The following is a 22,932-nucleotide window of genomic DNA, read 5'->3' on the forward strand; positions in this document are numbered from 1 at the left end:
AAAAGTACGTGATCGTCAGTTATATGTGAAGCTTAGAATATGTCTACATTTTAATAGGATATTTTCAGAGGCTCTGAGAGCATTGTCCACTAAAAATGTTTTAGCAAATACCTACCTATATAAAGTTTTTGTTTTAAACATAATACGTAATACGTTTTAGAAAATAAAAACGAATAATTTATTATGTTTTTATTTTTTGTAAAACCTTGATTAGTTTGATTAGGTAATAACAATTAGACATACCTTATAAAATATTTAGGTAAGCTATAAATACAAAAAATTAATACAGTTATAATTTTTATAGACAAAACACATAATACTTATCTTTTATAAAAAAAAAAATATCTTTACACCAAGTTACGTTTTTTAAAAACTATAATAGGATTAATAAAAGCAATTTATATAGAAATTTGAAAAAAAATGTTAATTGCTGTAAAGGGAAGAAATTATTCATAACTTTACTCTCATAATAATAATATGTTTCATATTAATTATACATTTCTATCCGTGTTTAAAATTTTAAATATAAGTGTTTAACAATATATAAAACTATTTATTCGTTAAGTCAGAAGAAATATAAATTATACCGTATATACCTATTTACTAAAATAATCCACGAAATCCATCACATGATTATGTTTGTACCAACGGTATTTTATTAATTTAAAATGAAAAATTATAATTTCAGCCATTAATACAACTCTTATTATTTTGACAAAATTTTTGTTTACGTAAAGTGTTTAAGTAATTGTTCAGTGATCATGAAATAATTAGTTACATTTTTCTAGATTAATAAAATATAATTAATTAATATAAAATTTATATTTTTAAATGTTATTGAATTTATGGAATTTAATAAAAAATGTACATCGTTGTTTGCACGCGCAGCTATATAAATATTTATATAAAGATATTTATTTAGGTAAATAATATGTTCTGTGTACACGTCAGCAACAACTTTACAAAATGCAATAAAACTTTTCAATATTGGTGCTTATAATGATGCATCAATTTTCGCAACGGATATTTTTTTTTTTTTAAATATTTGTGAGTGATATAAATGAGTTTTCTTTTTTTTCTAGGAACCTATTTTAAATGTCAACAAACTATACGAAAGAAAGTTAAAATGAATGCCTGACACATTCTTAAAATTGTCTATACAATCTTAGAGCATTTGAATACTTTATTGTAGTGTGAATAGTTTCCATACTATGCTATATGTAGGTACATCAAAACAAAAATTTCAAGCTGTTATTTGATATTTTGAGTTCTGGAACACGCTTTGAAATTCCTACAATTCTATTACGTGAAAACTATGTATACGAAAGTACGGAATACTAGGGTTTGTCTTATGTTTATCGTTCGTATGCGGTTTTCCATCAAAATACGATACAATAAATTTATGTATATAATATACCTATAGGATATAGCTAGATTAGATACTTAACACGACGTTTTTTAATTGTTTTTTAATGAGTTATGACTATAAAAATATCACTAGATTGTCTACATTATTCAATTACATAATGGAAATGTATTTATCGTTCATCGAGCACTGTTTTCATATATTTGTGTAATAACTATTTTTATTTTTGTCTTTTTTAGATAAAATTATATTTTCTAGATTTTTTCAAAATCAACAACTTACTCTCTCTGGTCTAAAATCAACCATAGAAATTAAACGTATTATCAATGATTCGACGTTTCTCTTTATTTTGTATCGTTAATAATAAGCTTTCGATTATTTTCACTAGTTATAGGCAGGAAGTAAAACAATACGATTAATCACCGTATTTACTGTCAAAGTTAGTTTAAGATGTGGTTTGATTACTTATACTACTCAATTCTCAGTAAATTTTAAAAATAGGTTGATAAATGAAAAAAAAATCAAATATAACTATTAACCCGGTCTGTGACATTTAATCAATAAATTAAAAATTCTGAGTAATATTAGCTTATTAAAAATAAAAAATTATCAAAAGATTCATATCGTTCCAATGAATGTATTGATTTAACAATTATTACGAGTATATATCTGTATATTTATTCATTTTTGTGTCTACCATAAGATTTTTGAGCATGATTACATTTTCAGCTTAGTGGATTGTTTTTCGATTACCAAATTGGAACTTTTGTTTCTGCTCTTTTGGATTAGTTAAAAAAAGATTCCAGTACTTTTTAAAATAATTGAGAACAACTATCAAAAAGCATCGGAAAATGGGAATATTTACACAACACTAGCTTGTGAAAAAACCAAATTTGTATTAAGTAATCAAAAAAGAATCTGCATAGGAATTTTAAATTTTCGACAAGAATTTATATTTCATTTTTTTACATGCTTTGATTAATTTTCAAAATATTACAGCCAATTTTTTTAAATATTTATATATATGCAATTATGAGAATTATTTTTACTGTTTTAACTATTTATGATGATAAGGTCTGTATTTATAAGTTCAAAAACTTGTTATGATGAATGGTTTCTCATAAGTTCTTCATACAACGGTTAAGAATTCTCAAAAGTATGTTAGTAAGTATAGAATTTTTTTTTTTTAGTAAATTAAAATTAAATCAAAATCCACGAAAAGCAAAAATGTCTAACATTATTTTGTAACTAAATACGAATAAAATTTTTATCTTTAATACATATGAAACTTTTTATTTTTAAAAAAGTGTTTAATGCATTATACTAAACATTTTTTTCGATCAAAAAGCATGAAAATGTTAAATGTTTCATATAAGTTATTCCTGTATAATTCTAAAATCAATGAAAATACTTGTGCGTAATTTTTTAATAAGAATTTTAAGTTCAAATTTAGTAAGCAATATTTTCATTTACAATTTTTATACAATTTTTAATTTTATACTTAAAGTTTAACGGTTCATAATTCAAGATTTTACATAAATAAATAATATACTTATATAGTATGTATTGATTTTTTGGAAACAATTAGTTTCATCATATAATCAATATAATACCCATATTAATAAAAGGCAATATTTTTTATGTGTGTAATCAATAACAACATATTAGCATAAGTACCTATATTGCACTCATAGTTCTGAAATTTGGTACACAGATAATCCTATACTCGAAATACCTCTAAACCAGTTTTTAAATTTTGTATTTTAAAAAGGGACTAATATAAGGTTTTGTTAGCTCACGAAAAAATATTTTTTTTTCTATTATATAATTACCTTACAAAAAATAAAATAGTTATTGTAATTGGATATAATTTTAGACCTATATTTTATAATTGGTTAAAACCATTAAAATAACTATTACTGTAGTGTTAAAAGTTTGTTCAATTTACATTCAATGGAGTTTAAAAAGGAGTAAGTCCAGCATTTAATTAATATATTGTCACGGGAAACACTTTACTAGATCAGTTAGTAATGTTATAATAATATGTATTTTATCATAATTTTTCAAACTTTACTACGTGAACGAAGAACTGATTTTAAATAAATTTATTGACAAAGAAAATAAATATAGTAACGTAATTTTTGTGAACACAAACTAAATGCGTACATTATTTCAATTTAAATATCTAATTTAATATTGTCAATACCTTATAGGTGGAAATGACAATATTATACTAATGCGTTAGTAAATCCTTTATTGCCTGTTTATTACTATATCGATAATTAAGTCTATTTAAGTATGAGTCATTGTCCATTAGTCTGTTTTAGTGAATAAGAGAGAGTAGGCAGAGTATATTTATCACAATCTGTCTTTAAAGAATATTTGTAATGTGCATGGGAATTAAAACGATTAGATATAAGAACACGAAAAAAAAAATAACAGGCCATTTCCTGATAAGAATGTCTAAATTAAGGTTGTGGGAGTTAACACAAAGGTCGGACGTGTTTATTTATTATTAATACGGATCATAGTAAAGGTAAACGAATCATTCACTCTGGTCGTGCGGTTGTTGGTGGTCGTCGTCTCGACTAGTGCGCGTTTTTCGAAAACCGCATTAATAATAATATCGTTGTTCGTTCTAAGTGTATACGCCGTTATTGTATTTATTTATTTTACCTGTACGAGTACATCATGAGATCGTTGGTCATCGTAGCGGACTACATGTCCTCTTACGGTGTAACAATCGTGTTACTAGTGTTGGAAATTAAATAACGTCGTCCGGGGTTTCGTGAAAAACTGGGCGTCAGAGAAAACAATTATTCACAAACAAACAAAAAACAAAAAAAAAAAATTAAAAATAACACTCATCATATACACGCAATTAAATACAATTCATCGCAGAATCCGTGGAGAAAATAGATCGACGGTCGACGGAAACTCTCGAAATTGTAATTTTTACTCGATGCAGCTCGCGAACAGCATTATATTGACATCGCAGCTGCAGCTCTATAATGATTTTATAATAATTTATGATGCGTTTCGCACTAAGACAAATGTTCTGCTTTGTTTGTTTTGCAGAAACCATCGTAACCGCTACAGCCGAAAATCCGTGAATACACAATGAGGATTTTGACGATCGCCTGGATTTTGGTGGCGGTCACGTGGTGCTGCGACAGTGCCGTTATCTACGAACCGGTGGTTCAAAACACCCGTTACTACGAGCCCAGAATTCAGGACTTGGAGCTTCTCGACGTAAGTCCGCTTTCGTATTTCATAACGCTGCAGCAATAATTATTGTTCCCACGAACGTGCTGTAGTTATTCTACACACCATTTCTGTCAAATTCTCCACGGCAGTAGACATTGTTGAAAATAGGTACATAATAATATATTTAGGCATACCTCTACCTGCGGAATAATGTATAATGTACCCGTAATAAAATCCAGTATAATATAATATTATTATCTTAAACGAGTTGGATTTCGACCGAGGTAACGATCACATTTTCGAATTACGAGTATAACCTTTGTAAATCCATCATTGAGTTCTCTATTTTGACGTGTTGATTCGAAATGATTTACCTTCCTACACTGATAAGGATCAACTACCAATACTGCTGTTTTTTTTTTGTATAGAAAAATCTATGGGGCTTTTGTTTTTTTTTATTTATTGCGTTGTGCGCACAACCAACGGAATCTATTGTGAAGTATATATTCGATGATAATCCAGAGAGAAAAGTTATCTGACTTAAAAACAACACTTCGAAATGGGTATGCCCGCCTCATTCACTAAGTCTTATGAGGTTTCAACGTATAAGTTTCTAAGCCTGGTCATATTAGATATATGAAAAAAAACAAGATATACCTACTTAAATGTATCCTCAAATCCCAAAGGAACAAAGTTTGACTCTAAGTGCTATCGAAAGATTTATCTAAGAACCACTCGAGTTCATTAGAAATACACATCTGAGTTCATTCTGATTTTCTGCTGTAATTCGTTGTTATAAAATATATTGGCAGTTCGTATTCAATTGAAATTAATAAAAGGTAGTATATTTCTATAACAAAGGAAATGTATTTCGAAAAGTTGACAAAGTTTACTAATGAATATTTAAATATTATCAGTAAAATTATTATTAAATTAAAAATAAATTTTCATATAGTTCAATACATAAATATATATATACATATATATATATACGGAGACAGAGTATGTACTATGTACCTTGTATTTGATTATACGGCCAAGTACATATTAAATCATTGAAAATATAACAATGCGAGTATGTGTAATATAAGAATGTTTAGTAGGTCACGAATTATATGTATACAAATTGTTTATAATAAAAAATGTACTTAGTCAATATATTTATTATACATATTATGTCAAACGTTTTCTCAGATACCTATTATAGTGCCTAATACTTATTTATAACTATAATAAACCCTAATTATAGTTTACATTCTTAATTTTTTTTAAATATCTCTTATTATTCTATGGTTCATAGTAATTTAATAAATAATTTATTTGTGTAGACTGTATACACAAATGGTAATTCAACGCGTAACATGTAGGTAAATTAAATGGATGTGTATAAAACAACTTTTATGCTTTGGGGTTCATTCAATTATATAACTCCTAAAAAAAATAAATTTTACGACAATACTAAAGAAACAAAATAAATTGACTTAGTTACAATGCAGTTTATTAAACACCTACCTATAAGGGGACTTGTAAATTATATTATATCAAAATACGGGTTTTTTAATTATGCATGTTATAGGGATGACTTAAAATAGGGAGCGTTATAAATGTGTATAAAAATAGATTTTTATATATCTACAAATTATCTGCGCTGTTTTTATATTAAAAAATAAATAAAATAATATGGTGTTTGAACTTTAAATTACATAATATAACGAATTAAGATTAAATTGTTGTCTAATGTTTGTAAGTTATACGTACATTTTCTATTACTAACCAATATATTATTATATTATAACGTCTATTATTCTCTTCGAATAAATAATCATATTTAATTTGGATTTGGATAAAAATAAAAAATAAAACATTCGATTGGTATATGTAGTAGGTATATTCAAATTGAAACCCACTCTTAGAGTAAATTGTAGTCAGACGCTCAGATAACTACAAATCGACTTATACATATACTATGCTTTTTTAATTAAAACTATCAAAGGATCTTTATTCAACTAATTCTATTGGTTTCTACGGTCACTTGAATTAATTAACGTTTACACGGTCGAACAGTTGAATTCAATATTTTTCATTTAAATTGTCTAGGTTAATATAATATTGTTGAGCTACACGTACAGATAGATGTATTTCTATCGTTGATCACGTCTTGCGTACATTGTCGTAAAACTACGTACTTCTAAATTGTATCTTAATTACTATTTTTATTCTTTGTGATAAACAATAATAGTCTGATTTGTTCTACTTGAATACATTTCATATATTGACAAATGACACGCGACGATTGATTATGATGACGAGATAACGGGTTGGGATTACGGTTCGTTATAAATGTGTATAAAAATAGATTTTTATTTATCTACAAATTATACTGATAAAAGCCAATAGGTAATAATAACTAATAATCCTTTGTCTGAAATCTCTGTACAAATGGAAAAAATGTTTATGGATAATTGTTTTCATATATTATACTATGAACTTAATATGCATAAAACAATACTTTATAGCTTAAAAAAAATCTATGATAAAATCTGAAACATTAAAAAATTGTAATGTTTTGAGGTCCATGGTCTACGACGGCCCCTCTTAACCCAGGCTCACCTTCAAGGAAATCTTATAAAATAAAATCTGTCAACTGCGCATTTCGTCCAGCGTACAATATTATCTCTCGGAATGCGATTATTACGAGTGTTAAAAGTCACGGTTAGGTCAACTCACTATTATGTACATATACGTGTATCCAATAACGATCTGCGGCCTGGAATAATAAACGGTAAATACACTTTACAACCATTATAATACACTATACGCTGCAGCGGGGGCGTTTGACTCTCGGGATATATAAAATAGTGGCTTTTTTCTTTGTATACCGGAACTGCGCGCAGACGGCAAGATTTAGACGAATAGTCTTCAATAGTTTACGCAGGTAATTCGAGCGAGACAACCGTAAAACTAGTGTATATATAAATATATATTATATTGTGTTAGAAACGCGAGAACTATAATAATAATTGCCTTCAGACAAAAATGGGCTTGGAAATTTCTTTGCAACCGTGTAAAGTATATATAGTAGAAATAGTGCATTTATTGCACAGATATATAACATAGTGTATAACAGACAACGTCAGATATATACGTATAGTACATATATATGTATATAGTACTTACCTATGGGATATCGTTTATATAATATATATATATATAGTCTTGGAACAAAAAAATAACACGGGACTTCGAAAAAATACTATTTTTTAAAACTTCTTCATATATATATATATATATAGGTAAACCTTTTTTTTTTTTAAAAAAAACGACGTGTCGAACAATGGCAATATAAACACGCGGCGACAATATCTCTTTGACTTGGGTACATGCGATATACGGCGCGCCGTTATATAATATACAACCGTTGGACGACAAATCGTCGGCTCATTGGAATTCGATATAGGTAGATGCTGTATAGGTGTGTACATCGTTTGCTGTTGTTGTTTATAGTACGACATTTCGATTGGAAATACTCGTTATACTATGACGTTCAATACACCCCTTTTATTTGGAGTGTAAATAATGAACGGCAGAGATAAAATATTATGCGCTACGCCATAATATCGTAATTTTATATTTATCTATATTAATATATACGTAGTTCAAAACGAAACTCTAATTTCGGTGATTTACAAGCGAGCGGGGCTAGATGTTGTATAATATTTTATATAGTTCTCGCGCAAAACTAAACTAAAAATATTAATGTTAAAGCACTTTAAAACTCATGGGGGTTAAAATGTATTTGGCCGGTGTTCAATGACGTGTTTAAACTAGAACCTACCTACATTATATACGCGTACTATACGGAAACGTGTAATTTGTGCACATCGGTCTGAATAATAATCTATGAAACTATATTATCCGTTAAAACTAAAGTACTCGGCTTGGCAATACGTATATCACATACCTATAATATATTAAAGTGTTTGAAGTTTGAAACGTTTCATACTGTGAAATATTATTTTTTTCGGCTACACTAATAAAATATCAGTTACTCTTTATATATATATATATATATAAATGTGTGTGCTTTATTATTTATAAATTTTAAATTGTATTTACTATATTAGCTGATTTAAATCATATAAAACAACTCACAGTTATAATTCATTGTAATAACACACAGCATAATAGATAGCTCGAAGTGCTATAATTGTTTGTTATTTAATAATAATTAATGTGTTTTATGATCATGTACTAAGTACCTATTTTTATAAATTATAAGGTAATAATTGTCAATTGAAATATATTGATAAAATAAATGAACATTGAATATGTGAATCTGAACCGTGTTTTTACTACATTTTCTTACATAACGATAGTATTAGGTATATTAAATATTACAATATTTTATGTTTTATAATTTATGCTATATAAATTAATAAAGTTATATCCATAGGTCAAAAGTAAAAATAGATTGTTTAAATGTAAATCATACATACAGACCATTCAATAATATTTGTATGGTACTTAAGTAAATTTTGAATATCAGTTATTTAATATATTAATTACCATTTACCACTGATTCCATATAATTTAACCGTCTTTGACACACTCGTACTGATGTACATCATCGATGATTATTATGTTGATATAAGATATTATTTGATGAAAACTCGATGTGTAATTATATAATATGTGGCAATTAAACATATAATTTAACAAAAATAAAAACCATAAGTCATTAAACCTTTAAATCTTTAAATGAACACTCAAAGATTATAATAAAGACATTTTCTGCATTTAAAATACATCTTTAAAAATGTTATGTTTTGTGACATTTCCAAACTATTTTACAATGTAAAATATTGTATAATCATTCAATAATTATACACAAACCAATTAGAATTAAACAATTATAGAAGTTTGGCGTATGTAATGTATAACATAATGTAGCATATAAAATGATCATCCAGTAGTCAATATAGTATTCGTATAATATTTCGATTAGCTTTTTTCCAAACTTGTTATTCCGTTAATATTTTCGATTCAAAGGTTTTAGTTCGTAGAAAAAAGTTATTTTTTCAGACATTGTCCGGTCAGGATAACTTAATCTTACAAGGAAGTTTTGATAAAAACAATAAACGTAGTAAATCCTTAACCCAAATGAACAAAAATAAAAGAGAGGTACATCTGTATTTATTTTATTTCGCCTGTATTTTTGTTCAATGACGGTCACATTCAATATATTTTACAACGCTTTGACGGACAAAATCATTAAATATAATATTACATTTGGTAGTGCATACGTACAATGTTAAGTGATTATAAATGTAATAATATAATGTTATATTTTTTTTCGTTTTTTTTTTTAATAGAAAAACTTTTTTGATGTGGCTTCGATTGAAAAGAGGAACGGTGTAATGCAAGGCGAGTCACCGAGAAGTCGTCCTAGTTTATCCATCGTCAACTCTCTAGACGTGCTCCGACAAAAATTAATGTATGAGGTGGCACGGCGACACGTAGATGAGAATCAGAAAGTGTTGTCGCAAAACCACCAGATACTGAAGAACCTCGGAAAGCGGTCATTGTTTCCTTTTCTCGAAGTACCACGGAGGTACAACGTATTACGTATATAATAATACATCGAGTTATTATTATTTTTTTGAAACAGACTTATTGGAGTACGCTACTAAGTTTTTCATTGTTTATTTAATTCATTTAAATCAATTTTTAAACATGACTGTGGCTAATAGAATTTTAAAAACATCTGTATAAATATGGATTTCTAAATTCAAGCGTCTATATTTTTTTCTTTGGCTTTGATTAGGGTTTTCTTTCAATAGAATAAAAATGATATACGATTTATTTTGTACCTACGAATTTAGGAATTCTTGTACTTAATAATTACATTTTGTTTACAGGTTTTAAAGGATTCGATGGTTAAACAGCGTTATTATTTATGAATATTTTATTTAAAATGCAATATAATTATTTTATTCGTTGACTTTACCTAATATTGTAGACAGCCAAATCATTGTTATTTTGTTTTCAATTTACTTATATATTATGACATGTATTTCCAGTATATAAAAAATATATCTAGTATAAATATAATATTATGTCGTATATGTTATACATTAAAAAAAACTCAATCCATGGACATTATTCACCATAATATTATTATACATACTTGTTCCCAAAAACAACTTTCAGTATTCTATATTTAATTTAGTTTCTTTGTATTTTTTGTTTTTTTTTATTATTATTATAATTTTTTTGATTAATTAACAAATTAATTAGAGCATCGTAAAGTGATTTAATACCTGTTATTTTTTAATAAAAATATATTATTATACTACAGGACGCATCGTATTAATTTTTCTTTTTTAATTGAATATACACACAATATTTTATCAATAATTAATATGTTATACATATACTATGGTCTATTATTGCTGTTAAAGGTGTTTGGGTATTTTAGTAACCACGCACAACAACCGATTTTAATAATTATCGTTGGACAATAAACAACTGTATACTGCTACTATAAAATAACGTAACTATATTATATTATGCTGTATTAATTCACCGCATTTGTAACACCCGTCCACTGCACCGAAGCTCCTTCCCACCTGGTGAAGAGAAACAAAATAATATTACTAATCGTCATCAGTCAGTAGTGGTTTTACTGTTCGGGGTGGGGGGGTGACGAGTTGGTCACCTCTCCCCTTGACAATAACCATCATCCATCATGGATATCAAATCGTAAAACATTTATTATAACTTAGCTGTATCACCCTACTTCGTCCGGGTTAAAATTAATCTATCTTTCTATCGATTTCCGTTTTGCTCCAGTTGAAATATATAATTCAAACACAATTATTATAATGATTAATTTTATGATTTTCCACTTATTAATTCTGAATTTATTTTTGATGTAAACACAAACAACTAGTGACAGATTCAACGGATGCTTAAGAGGACGCCACATCCGCATGTGATGTCTCCGTCTCACATACACACCAGGTTATGTAAATTTATTTATTTATTCCAAAGCTAACAACATAAAATGGATCCTGGAGAACGAAAATTCGCTACGTTGTGTGTATGTAAGATGGAGACAACGTATGCTGGTGTGGCGTCCTCTTAAAATCTGACGTTAATCCAATTTCATCAAGATTGGTATTGGTCTTTATGTGTTTACATTAAAAATATGTCCAGTAGCTATTAAGAAAGTGAAGTATCAATCATGATTGAAAATCATTAAATTAATTATTTCAATAATAATAGTGTGTTGACAAGTATTTGATTTTAAAATTTATTATTTTTTTCTAAAATATATTTGTAAAAAATTGTAAATATTATGCCATATCTCTACCATAGTAATATAACCTGTAACCAATGGTAACCATTTAAATAAACAAAATATATTCGGTTTTTGCAAACCAAAACTAAATTTCACCCCAAAGCAATCTATAGGGGTTAAAAAAATAAGCTATAAACGTCCTTCGAGTCTTAGATATAACTTTTATTGAAAACGGTGGCCCAGTAACTTTTAAATCCGCAGGGGATAAACAAAAAAAAGTATTCATTTATATTTATAAATAATATTGATAATAATTAAAATAATATTTATGAACTGTATACCTATAGCACATAACGTTATTTCTCACACAATTAACCCGTCAACGGCAAATGAGTGTATATAACATAATATTTTAAATCCCTTACCCCGTCCATCCTACCATGAGATTTTTCCCGCCCACGTAGTCAGAACGTGTTGGTTGGTAGGTATATGTGTTGGTTTAATAGGTTATGAATAAGGAAAAAACAATAATATTATATTCACTTTGTGTGTATAAGACATTCGACCAACAGCAGAAGCGACGTGGTGTTGTTAATATCGTCCGTGGCCTTCATCATCCGCGTTTGTTCGTTCTGGTGTGATCGCGTGTCCACCGTCGCGTGGTTCTCGCTACCGCTACACGAATAGTGAGTCAATGGGAATCTGCAAAAATTACGTAACAGTAATAATACGTAATAAAGTAATAATTTTACGAATAATAATTTCGATAAAAAACCAGTGGAAATATTATTCATACAATACGTCTGCTATACTCTGTATATATTTGGCTGTACCGAGAAAAGTAGGTAAACAGACAAATACTGAAAACGTTTAAATAATAAACCGCCATAATAATAATAATATTGGAAACAATCGAAACAGCTATATAGTACAGCAGGTAGGTATATCGACAATCGACTACCGGGTATGTATTTATTATTTCTTCCTCGTTCTGAATAAACGGTGTACAACTCGATATAGATTTATTCTCGCGTGTGTTGTAATAAATATTAAATAAAATATATGTAATAATATTCAGTTTTCAATTTCATTTTTACACTCGTATATTATTTTATATGTGCATATAATAATAACGGTACAATAATATATTGTATTAATAAGTCAAGCTAGTGGGCGTAATCATAAAAGGTTTTGTCCCCGAGTGAAAACTCACGAGTTCAGAGTTCTATGTTTGTTTCTAGAACTTCGAACAGTTGGCGTGAATTTTATAAAATATAATAAAACTATATTGATCTATCGAAGAGTTCGTCGAAATAATATTTATAATTTACGCCACGCTTAATAAACATAATATATTATATACTAATTTGGTACATAGTATTATTTTGCAATATAAAACGTCTTATCGTTTGAATGAATGTCCAAACATTATTTTGATATGAAGTAATAGTAATCAATAATAGCTTGTTAGTTTACTCAAAACAGTTGTGAAAACTGTCTCGTAGGTATTCGATAATATTTTATCATTCATTATAAACCATAATAACGGGTACATTCTGTCTATATTCCAGTCTATTAAGCATACAATAACTTATAGTGTGATGGCGTATTCATCGACATGAACTTTTTTAAAAGTTTTTTAATTATTTGCAATATTTTATTTTATCTTCCAAAGTAGGACAATTTTCTAAGAACTTTAATAAGAGTCATAGAATCAGTTTTATATCTATATGATGGCAGTGGAAGATCCGGGGGGACATATGGGATACGTGCCCCTCTGACAATAGACTACAGAAACATTTTTAAATGATAATTTATTTATATTTAGATATAATTTTAAAAAACTAAATAAATACCCATATACCTAATAGTCGGACAGTCAGTAATGAAACTTTACTCATGTATTTTATATTTATTTAATATATAATTTATGGTTAATTAACTAAAGATATAAATAATGTGCCCTTTTTTAAAAATATTTCTGGATCCACCGCTGACTATAATAAGTACTTTATTTAATAATTTACTATATTATTATTATAAATATTAACTATTTTTGCTTCAGAACTAAGCAATCGACTGTACTACATACAATTCACAGACTACTAACTGACCAAATTTAATTTTAAATTGAAAATAAAATAATACTGTCCGGGTGTATTTTTAGATACGGACCAGGCATTTTACCGAGTATGACATGTGGGTCTACCTTTAAATTTAAATTATTCTTACCTGCACCATATTATTTGATAATTCGTTCATACTCGTTTTTAGAAAACTGTATTTACATAACCTGATATGGGAATACAGCATCGTCATACTACCAAATTAAAGCCAGAGTTCCCGAGGTAGCGACCTTTCTCTCGATTTATTTAATGTTTGTACGGCTGATAGTCCTAAAACCTAAAATATAGGTACTATTGTGACCCCCTAGCAAATGATACCGTATTTTATTTTCATCCGGACCGTAAATTTTCTACAAACACGTTTAAATTTAATTAATAATTGATAAAGTTATCATACAATTAAAAAATTAAGAGTAAGATTAACTCAGATAAATCAATTTATGTCCCATTCACGCTTAAAAAATCTATATCCTTTCTTCTCCATTTCCAAGAAATACCCATCCTAATATCCTCAAAAGTAAAATATCTCGGTGTCATACTTGATAAAAGATAGATTAGTAGGACCACTAAATCAAATCTAAAACAAAATTCCTCAATAGTCGACTTAATTTACTTCCAATAATTCGGAAATCAAAACTAGCTTTCCATACAAAAATTACAATCTACAAATCTTTATTAAGAGTTAAGACCTATTGGGCCTACGCAACCCAAATTTGAGGATGTGCAAAACCAACCAAATACATACTCTACAAGCCTTTCAATCTTTTGCATTATCACTTCTACACCATGGTATGTACTCAATTCCACACTTCAAAATTACTTTAAAATAAAACCAGTATTTATTGGCACTTTGACATTGACAATTAGCCACAAAACTTTATAAAAAATTCCACACTAAATAATAGACTCACTCTAGCAATTTAATAGTTGAACTACATTCAACTTATTTTAAAATAATATCTAGAAGTCTCTTACACCGTCTTAAGAAAAAATAGTGCCGAGATTTATTGAATAATTAACGGTTAACTAGCCACTACTAACTATAATTAATTTAAAAAAAAAAAAAAAAAATAATAATAATTACAAAAAAAAAATAGCATCCCTCCCTCCACATGTGTGTCGTTATCTATTTCTTTTCTTTTTTTCTAATTTGTTTATTATTCTTTGTAGCATAGATTGATAATATATTTTTCAAATAAAAAAAAAACTATTTCTTAATGTATACTTATTAATATATAAAGACACAGCACTTTTATTTTGTCCTTACCCCTTGTTGATAAATTCAAAAATTGATTTAATTTTAGTTTCAACTGTTATTTAATAAATATCAAGGGAGAAAGTTATAGGATGATAGGTATACGACTAACCTAACTCCTGTAGTGAAATTGAGCAGTAAAATATAAATATACATGTGGCGCTATCTCTTCAGTATGTACTGTGACAAAATTTGTTTTTTTTCTTATAAAAGCCAATTATCCCGGTAATCATGAACTGTACATTACCACATTATCTGCATGTGATTATCGGGTATTCAAAGTTTCCAATTTTGGCTGAACATTACGATTCCTATATTATAGTCCACTACAGTAAGCTACGAAGTGCGAGTGAAATAAAGTCATAATTTTACAATGTGTTTAGACTAACCAGATCGATAAAATAATATATGGAAAAAAAATGTTGGTATCTACGACTTTTTTGGCAATATAGTACTGTACAATGATGGTTATTTAACGTAGTTTATAAAGTTATAATGAATGGAGTAGCTAGTGGACCAACATATTGTGGGATACCCTTAAAGCACATGAGACTACTTTTCCTATCATAACTGTAAAATATTATACTTATACGTTATACATTTATAATTAATTAAAAACTCGTTCACAATTCAAATTGTATGTATTAAAATCCACTCAAAAATTGTTTGACTTGTATTATGAACAAAATAAGTGGTAAATCATAAAAGTAAAGACTTCAATAAGTATGACGATAAAAAAACATTGTTTTATAATTACTTCGAAAAGAAAGTCAATACTTTAAGAGATAATGCGTGTTTTTGTCGGAAGAATCACCTTGTTTATAATTTATTATTACAAAACATATTTCTTGAAAATAAATAGTATCATGTAAAATTATTGCAATTTTAACTGATAAGTATTGCAATGTTTTATATCTATATGCGTAACTATATAGATGTTGGTGGAAGAGAAAGATTTTATTAAATCTCTTATCCATGCATTTGCATATTTTTTAGGATTGATCATATTTTATGATAAGTAAGTACGAAATACTATTTACAGCACATTTGATGATACAACTGAAAATATTTGTGTTTGCACAATATTTGAATATTATGGAGTTTTTAGGGCATATTTTTGATTTTAAAACCTTAGTTTGATATTTTACTGCATATTTTGTTAGTTAATCAAAAATTAGGTACCTACATTAGTAAATATTTTCATGGGTCAATATAAAAAATGATTTAATCCAACTGTGAGTTCGTTATTAAATCGATCAAGACCAAACCTTTACGATAAATTTATTACATTTAGATTACAACAGATTATATAGCTTGTAACATAAATTGTTTTTAATGCATAACATTTTTTTTAATGATTACACTAAAATATTTATATTTAATTTATTGTAGAATATATTTATAAGTAATTTTTAACTTTTTTTAAAACATAACATTAAAATATTATTTATTTATAACTCTTAACAACTAATAAGATTTACTAATCAACGCCTTACGATATAATAGTATAGAGAGTATAGTTACTTTATTACTTTAAGCAAATTTAATATATTTGTTTTTTGGTTTTTGTTGTATGTTTATCAATCACGATAATTTAAAAACCTAAAGCAAAAATAAATCAATTACAAATTACATCACTCATACATTTTAATTTCATGATAATTAATATATTATCTATATACATATTATTTTTGCATAACACATATTTTATCTATACTGATGACTGTTATATTAACTATATTAACACGATCTCTAAGAAATTGTTAATTTGATATGTCTTAAAGACCAAAAATATTAATATATATATAAAATTAATATATAATTTTTGGTGGTATTCATAGATATCTCAAAATATTTTTGTATTATATTTTAAGCCTATATTTAATAACTAAATATATAGGTAGGTTATATGATTATTTAGTAGGTAAATAAATATATTGTGTGGAAATCGGTTCAAAATTCAAAGTACAAAAAGTTGTATTCATATAATTATAACTTAAATATATATGCATAAAAGGTATTGGCACAGGTGGGAAGAGCTTTCGGCGCTTAGTCCCTTTCCTTTTCACATTGAAATTATATGTAGATACATTTGTGGACTAAGTAAATAACAGTTGGGATGCAATCCATTTTACTTTATACTTAATGCCTGCCGCCCTAAAAAAATAAACTAAATTTTTGCCTATACGGGAATATTATGCTGACTTTTAAAAGATGAAAATTCAAAATATATATAAAATAATAGGAATTTATTTAAAATCAATTTATAAAAGTAATATTATCAGAATACAAAAATAACTAATGTTGAAATTGTACTAAATCAAATAATAATAGACATTATATAATCCCTTCAACTTGTCACTTAACACCGTAATACATATTTATCTAATGACGATTTAAATATAGAAACCGTTTGACAATTAACTATCAAACACTAACTCCAAATTCCTCTCAAAATTATCTACACATCCAAATCCTGACATTTCCTCATTTTCATTAAAATTTGTACCTGAAAGTTCAATGTGCCATTTTAAACGTCAATGGTGTAAAGATTTACTCAAATAAGTTCTTAAAATAATAATTATACGTTGAGTAGTACTTGAGTTCCATCAATGGCCTTCCTCCTTATATTATTCATTTAAACACTTGTATAATATTATTATTAATTATGTCATCATATTCCAATATTTGCATATTTTGATTCATAAGCACAATTTATAAATTTTCCAAAAAAAAAAAAAAAATTGTACTAAATAAAAACTGAATTACATTTTTATGTTTGGAGTAATTTAATTGTTACTTAACTGGCCCTTGTGGTGTTACATTTCAAGTTATTATATTAAATACTTAATTAAAATAGTTAAAGCTGCAGTCGTAATTAGTCAGTGATCGAATATTAAATGTTTTAACGATATCCATCAAAAATTCATTTTTTTAACAGTCAAGTTAATCTTTACTAGAGAATTTTGTAACACAACTAACTTTGGACTAAATCAAAAACTAGGTAATACTAGGTACCGAATACAATGGTTTTCAAAAATGTTTAACGAAGACTAACCCTAACTTAATTTTAAACAAATGACAACATACTTAAACCATTAAAACTAAAGAATATTATGAATATCAATAAAATACGACAAAAAAAATTGTTATAAAACTATGACACATAACACATTTGCCGTGGAACACGGACCCAGTTAATAATACCAGCTCTTCTAAAGTAAATACACTGGAGGACATCAGCTTTCTTTAAATTAACGGGGTGTCCAAAATCATAAATATAATGAATATTTTTTTCAATTAAACATCTGTTAGGTAACTCTCTTAATAAAATTTTATATTATAATATATTTTAGTTTATAACTTAAAAGATATGGTTAATTATAATAAATTAATCACTTTTAAAAATACAAATGAAAATATATTTTTTATTTATAATGAACTGAAAAAGTTTGAATACAATTTTAAATTACATCTTGCTCGACAAAATTTAACGTTTATGCAGAACAATTTTAATTCAACGTCAGTTATAATCTTTTGTACAAACTATTAATATGGCCCATTGACTGATATTAGTTATATTCTCATAACATTGTTTACAACATTTAAAAGTATTCATATAAAATTGTAATAAAACATTTTTTTAAAAAATCTAAAAATGAAGTAAGAATTGTTTCGAAAAATCATAGTAATATTTTACAATACTTAAATATTTGTTTATTATAATAATACTAGACACGTTTAGAGTACTGTAGACATACGAGTAGATGCGTAAACAATTTTATAAAAATAAATATTCCTATGTGCAAAAATTAAAAATGTTCAGATCTCATTGTTTTATTATTTTAGTTAGTTTTTATTATTTAATCATTTAAATATTTTAAATGTAATGGTTGTTGTTTTATCGAATGATAGTTTTTTTTTTATATTATGTTATTGATATTAGAACAAATATGTTACAAATAGTTTAAATAATGTTTTATCTAATTGTGTTTTCATGTTTTTTTGCTAATGCACTTCAGTCTTCAGACGCTTATTTTCTTATAAAATTGAAAATGACGTATAGAAGTACAATAAAGAATCCAACTATTATTTAAATATTTATTCGTTTCAGTGTTTATTGCTTATTATAACGTATTATAATCTACTAATATCTTTAAATTGATCATTTTTTTTTTTTACAATATACCTCATACCAGTAACTAAAGTATTTTATAATTTCCTTGTTTTCACGTTATTGTTTATTTTATTACCTAAGTACCAGCGAGTTTCAGTTATAGTCAATAAATAGTCAAAGATAAAATGAAAGCACAATATAAATGTATACATTGAACGAAGTGATGTATTATTATAAATATACTTTGTGTTTATAGTTACGCGGTCGCCTCTGCGTATATTTTATTCAATTTTTATTTACCAACTTTAATAATTCATGCGTAAGAATTATACATTATTACATGCAATTTATATTATAAGTTCTAAGATATATCACTTATAAACATTCAGCGCCGGATTGGAAAGGTATCGGTCTACCTAGTTTTAGGTTTTCTTACGTTTGAAATTATAGCTACAGCTACTGTATATTTTAAGGTTTAATAATTTGATTTAATTATGTTTTCAATTTTATTAATGTCTGTACTAATTTATCATTATTATAAAAAAAAAAAAAAATACAATCAAACACTCATAATCGACCCACTGATTTTTACACAATAAATTACCAGCCTAATCCGGCCCTTTGATCATTTATATACATATTGGTATGTATAATTAATAATATTTTCATATATATATTATCATTATATTTATACATAGATATATTGATATTAGTCTAGTAAACGAAATATTTTTAAACATTAAATATTTATAAAATATAAATTGCTCTATACCTTCGTTCAGCTAAATGATTTCTTAACAATTCCCTATTGGTGTTGAAAAGTATGCCATAATGACCTTTAGCGCAAGTTATCCAAATTGGATAGGACGGCGTTTTTAACCGAGAACCTGGTATCTGTGTAACTTGTACCGGTGTAGAGGTTTCTTCATAATGGACCAATAGACCCACTTCACTTCTGGCCAATATTCCGTAATGTGGTATAGCCTAAAAATAAATAAACTTATGTTTAAATAATTCAACTTTATGGATTTATCTTGATTATATTAATCAAACTACAGCTCACATAATGTTGTTCGTCTCCGATATTCACAATACCGTTATGCAAATTAGGAGTAGCTCTACCAGTAAGCATCAGCGTCACGATGCATATAGATCCTTCTTCAGCACTTGATATAAGATAAACTTTTTCATCCATTAAATCTGATACGATCCTAATATAAAGGGTGTAGGGTGTAAATCAAGAATTAAACAACCCTAACGTTTAATAGTAAAAAACATTTTAACAAACAAATTATTTATTTATCAAATAGTTTATTTTATAAAACTAAGCAGGTTAAATGAATTTAAGAAAGGTTTAAAAAATGTACAAATCATAATATTTCAGTTTGTAGTGACATTAAGAAATAATATCTTAACGATTAAAGTTTATTACGTTATGAGATTATGCAACCTAAATACAACAATATTTAAATAACCTAAGAAAAAATATAATTATTTATCATCGTCTTATTTTTATAATTATCATCGTTGTAGCTTTTACCATAAAGATTTTTAAAAAACACAAGTTTAATTTATTTACCAGTATACTCTTAAAAAAGTATCAAAATTAATAAAAATTAGAATTCAAATTAAATAAATAAATATTAAAAAAAGTAAATGTAAATTAAAATATTATAATAATGTAATACCATATTATTTGTTTAAAAATAAATATTAAGATTATTTCATATTTACAAACAAATAAATAAACATTTATTTTAAATATTTAAAAATTATATTATGTAAGAAAAATACGTATTTTACTGTCTTTTATATTCAATCTTGCCCAAGAGACGAAAAAGGATTATAAATATCTAAATAATCGATAATATATCAAAAGCTATAATCTTGTAAAAACATTGTCAAATTCATATTTTTTGAGTTAATAATATATTATGGACTTGCTATAGAGTATTAGCCTTCTCGTGTATAATAAATCTCATAAATAGTTATTTATTGATCAAAGAATCAACATTTTACTTATTTCAGGTTATGCTTATTTCAGCATGTCTAGAGCATGTGCATAAATTAAAATAATATTTTGCTCAAAGGAAAAAATATAATCCAAAGTTCTAAAAATTTAAATTTAAAATTTATAAAATTTAGTGGAATTGTAGATTCTGAACGGAGTAATGAATGAAAGCGATGTTTGCGTTTTATTGATTTTATAATGAAAATTATGTTTAAAAAAAATTGCATTTAAGTGACGACAATACAGCAAAAATATAATATCATATATAATTAACTCTAAATTTAAAATAACAAACATTGTTTATTAAAAATTGTTTTGTTTTTATTTATTTTAAAGTATGTAAAAATAGTCATTATTGCATAACAAAAAACAAAAAAAAATATCTTAAACCAAAGTAGTCCAAATATATCGAAAATTTCCTAGGTATTCACTAGGGTTCTGTATATGTATATTGAAAAACAACGGTTATAACTTATAATAAAATTTAAGTTATAAAAAAATATACAACATATTATATGTCATTTATCAACAACAATAAAATTAAGTATATTAATTGTATACTGTTAACAATATATTAAATGTATTTTAATTTTATAATTAACTTTTACTACGGAATAATTAATGTATACATGTTTAAGCAGTAAACTGATTAAAAATACAATATGACATTGGTTTCATAAGATGATTCCATCATATAATTTTGTGTATGTTTTTGTAATTTTAAAAACTTCTTCTCTCTTCTACAAATATATTAAAGAAAAACCAATGTAAAAAGTGAATGAAATTATATTGTATTGTTCAGTCGAAAAAGACAACTGGCATTAAATTCTTTGAAATAAACAAAACAAAACTACTACGTTACGGCATTTGATGTGAATTCGGAAATGTTAAAATATCATTAAGTTTGCATTAAAAAAAAATAGGTAGGCAGTATTATAGAGTACACTAAGTGTTAAAAAAAGTCCCTTTTGACCCCATAAAACAATATTAAAGTGACAAGGGATTCATTTTTCCACAATATAAATTTCTACGTTTGGTTTTTCTTAAATTTCCAAAGTTCATTTTATTTTACAGTTGAGATTTGTTTTATGATATACCTAATATCACTAAACAAAATTCGTTTAAAATTTTAATAATTCAATTGACTATAACATATAATATAAAAAAAAATATTGGAATAAAGATCAAGTAGATACAGTTAAAATCAAACATAATATGTTTATAATTAATTTTTCATCTAATGTATTTAGGTACCTATACCTATACAAATATTATAATTGACATTTTTAATTTATTTATTAAATTATTAAATTTGTTTAGTTACATCGAGAATTTAATATTTTAAACATACCGTTTAGTACGTAGAAATCGAAATGTTTAATATAAAACGATTTACGTAGAATATCAAATATTAGTAAACGTGTGCGTATAAAACTACATACTAATGATATATTTAATACACAATGTACGTTATTTCATTACATTGAATTTTATTGATAAAATGTTACGGTTAAAATTCAAATTAAATAAATTAAACCTTTTGTAAT

The 22,932-nt window shown here is 26.2% G+C and overlaps 2 protein-coding genes across 6 annotated transcripts in view; one reads left to right on the forward strand and one right to left on the reverse strand.

Moving 5' to 3' along the window:
• The window catches only part of LOC132922362 (uncharacterized), a 40,406-nt gene extending 29,722 nt beyond the window's left edge, over window positions 1-10,684 (forward strand). Inside the window, exons 2-4 of one of the 3 annotated variants that reach the window (XM_060985842.1) lie at window positions 4,445-4,618; window positions 9,946-10,184; window positions 10,492-10,684. In XM_060985842.1, the coding sequence (XP_060841825.1) occupies window positions 4,487-4,618; window positions 9,946-10,184; window positions 10,492-10,498 (378 nt within the window). In that variant the 5' untranslated portion in view covers window positions 4,445-4,486 and the 3' untranslated portion in view covers window positions 10,499-10,684. Of the gene's footprint in view, window positions 1-3,908; window positions 4,315-4,444; window positions 4,619-9,945; window positions 10,300-10,491 lie in introns of those variants that run through there. The other 2 variants (XM_060985841.1, XM_060985840.1) reach the window with 2 other exon arrangements.
• Window positions 10,685-10,935: 251 nt separating this feature from the next.
• Window positions 10,936-22,932, reverse strand: part of LOC132922361 (inactive ubiquitin carboxyl-terminal hydrolase MINDY-4B) — a 49,615-nt gene continuing 37,618 nt past the window's right edge. For all 3 annotated transcript variants that reach the window (XM_060985837.1, XM_060985838.1, XM_060985839.1), the window contains 4 exons: window positions 20,438-20,585; window positions 20,147-20,358; window positions 12,420-12,578; window positions 10,936-11,202 (listed from right to left, as the gene is read on the reverse strand). In XM_060985837.1, the coding sequence (XP_060841820.1) occupies window positions 11,151-11,202; window positions 12,420-12,578; window positions 20,147-20,358; window positions 20,438-20,585 (571 nt within the window). In that variant the 3' untranslated portion in view covers window positions 10,936-11,150. The remainder of the gene's footprint in view (window positions 11,203-12,419; window positions 12,579-20,146; window positions 20,359-20,437; window positions 20,586-22,932) is intronic.

This window comes from Rhopalosiphum padi, chromosome 2 (genome assembly GCF_020882245.1).
Source record: "Rhopalosiphum padi isolate XX-2018 chromosome 2, ASM2088224v1, whole genome shotgun sequence".
Lineage (NCBI taxonomy): Eukaryota > Metazoa > Arthropoda > Insecta > Hemiptera > Aphididae > Rhopalosiphum > Rhopalosiphum padi.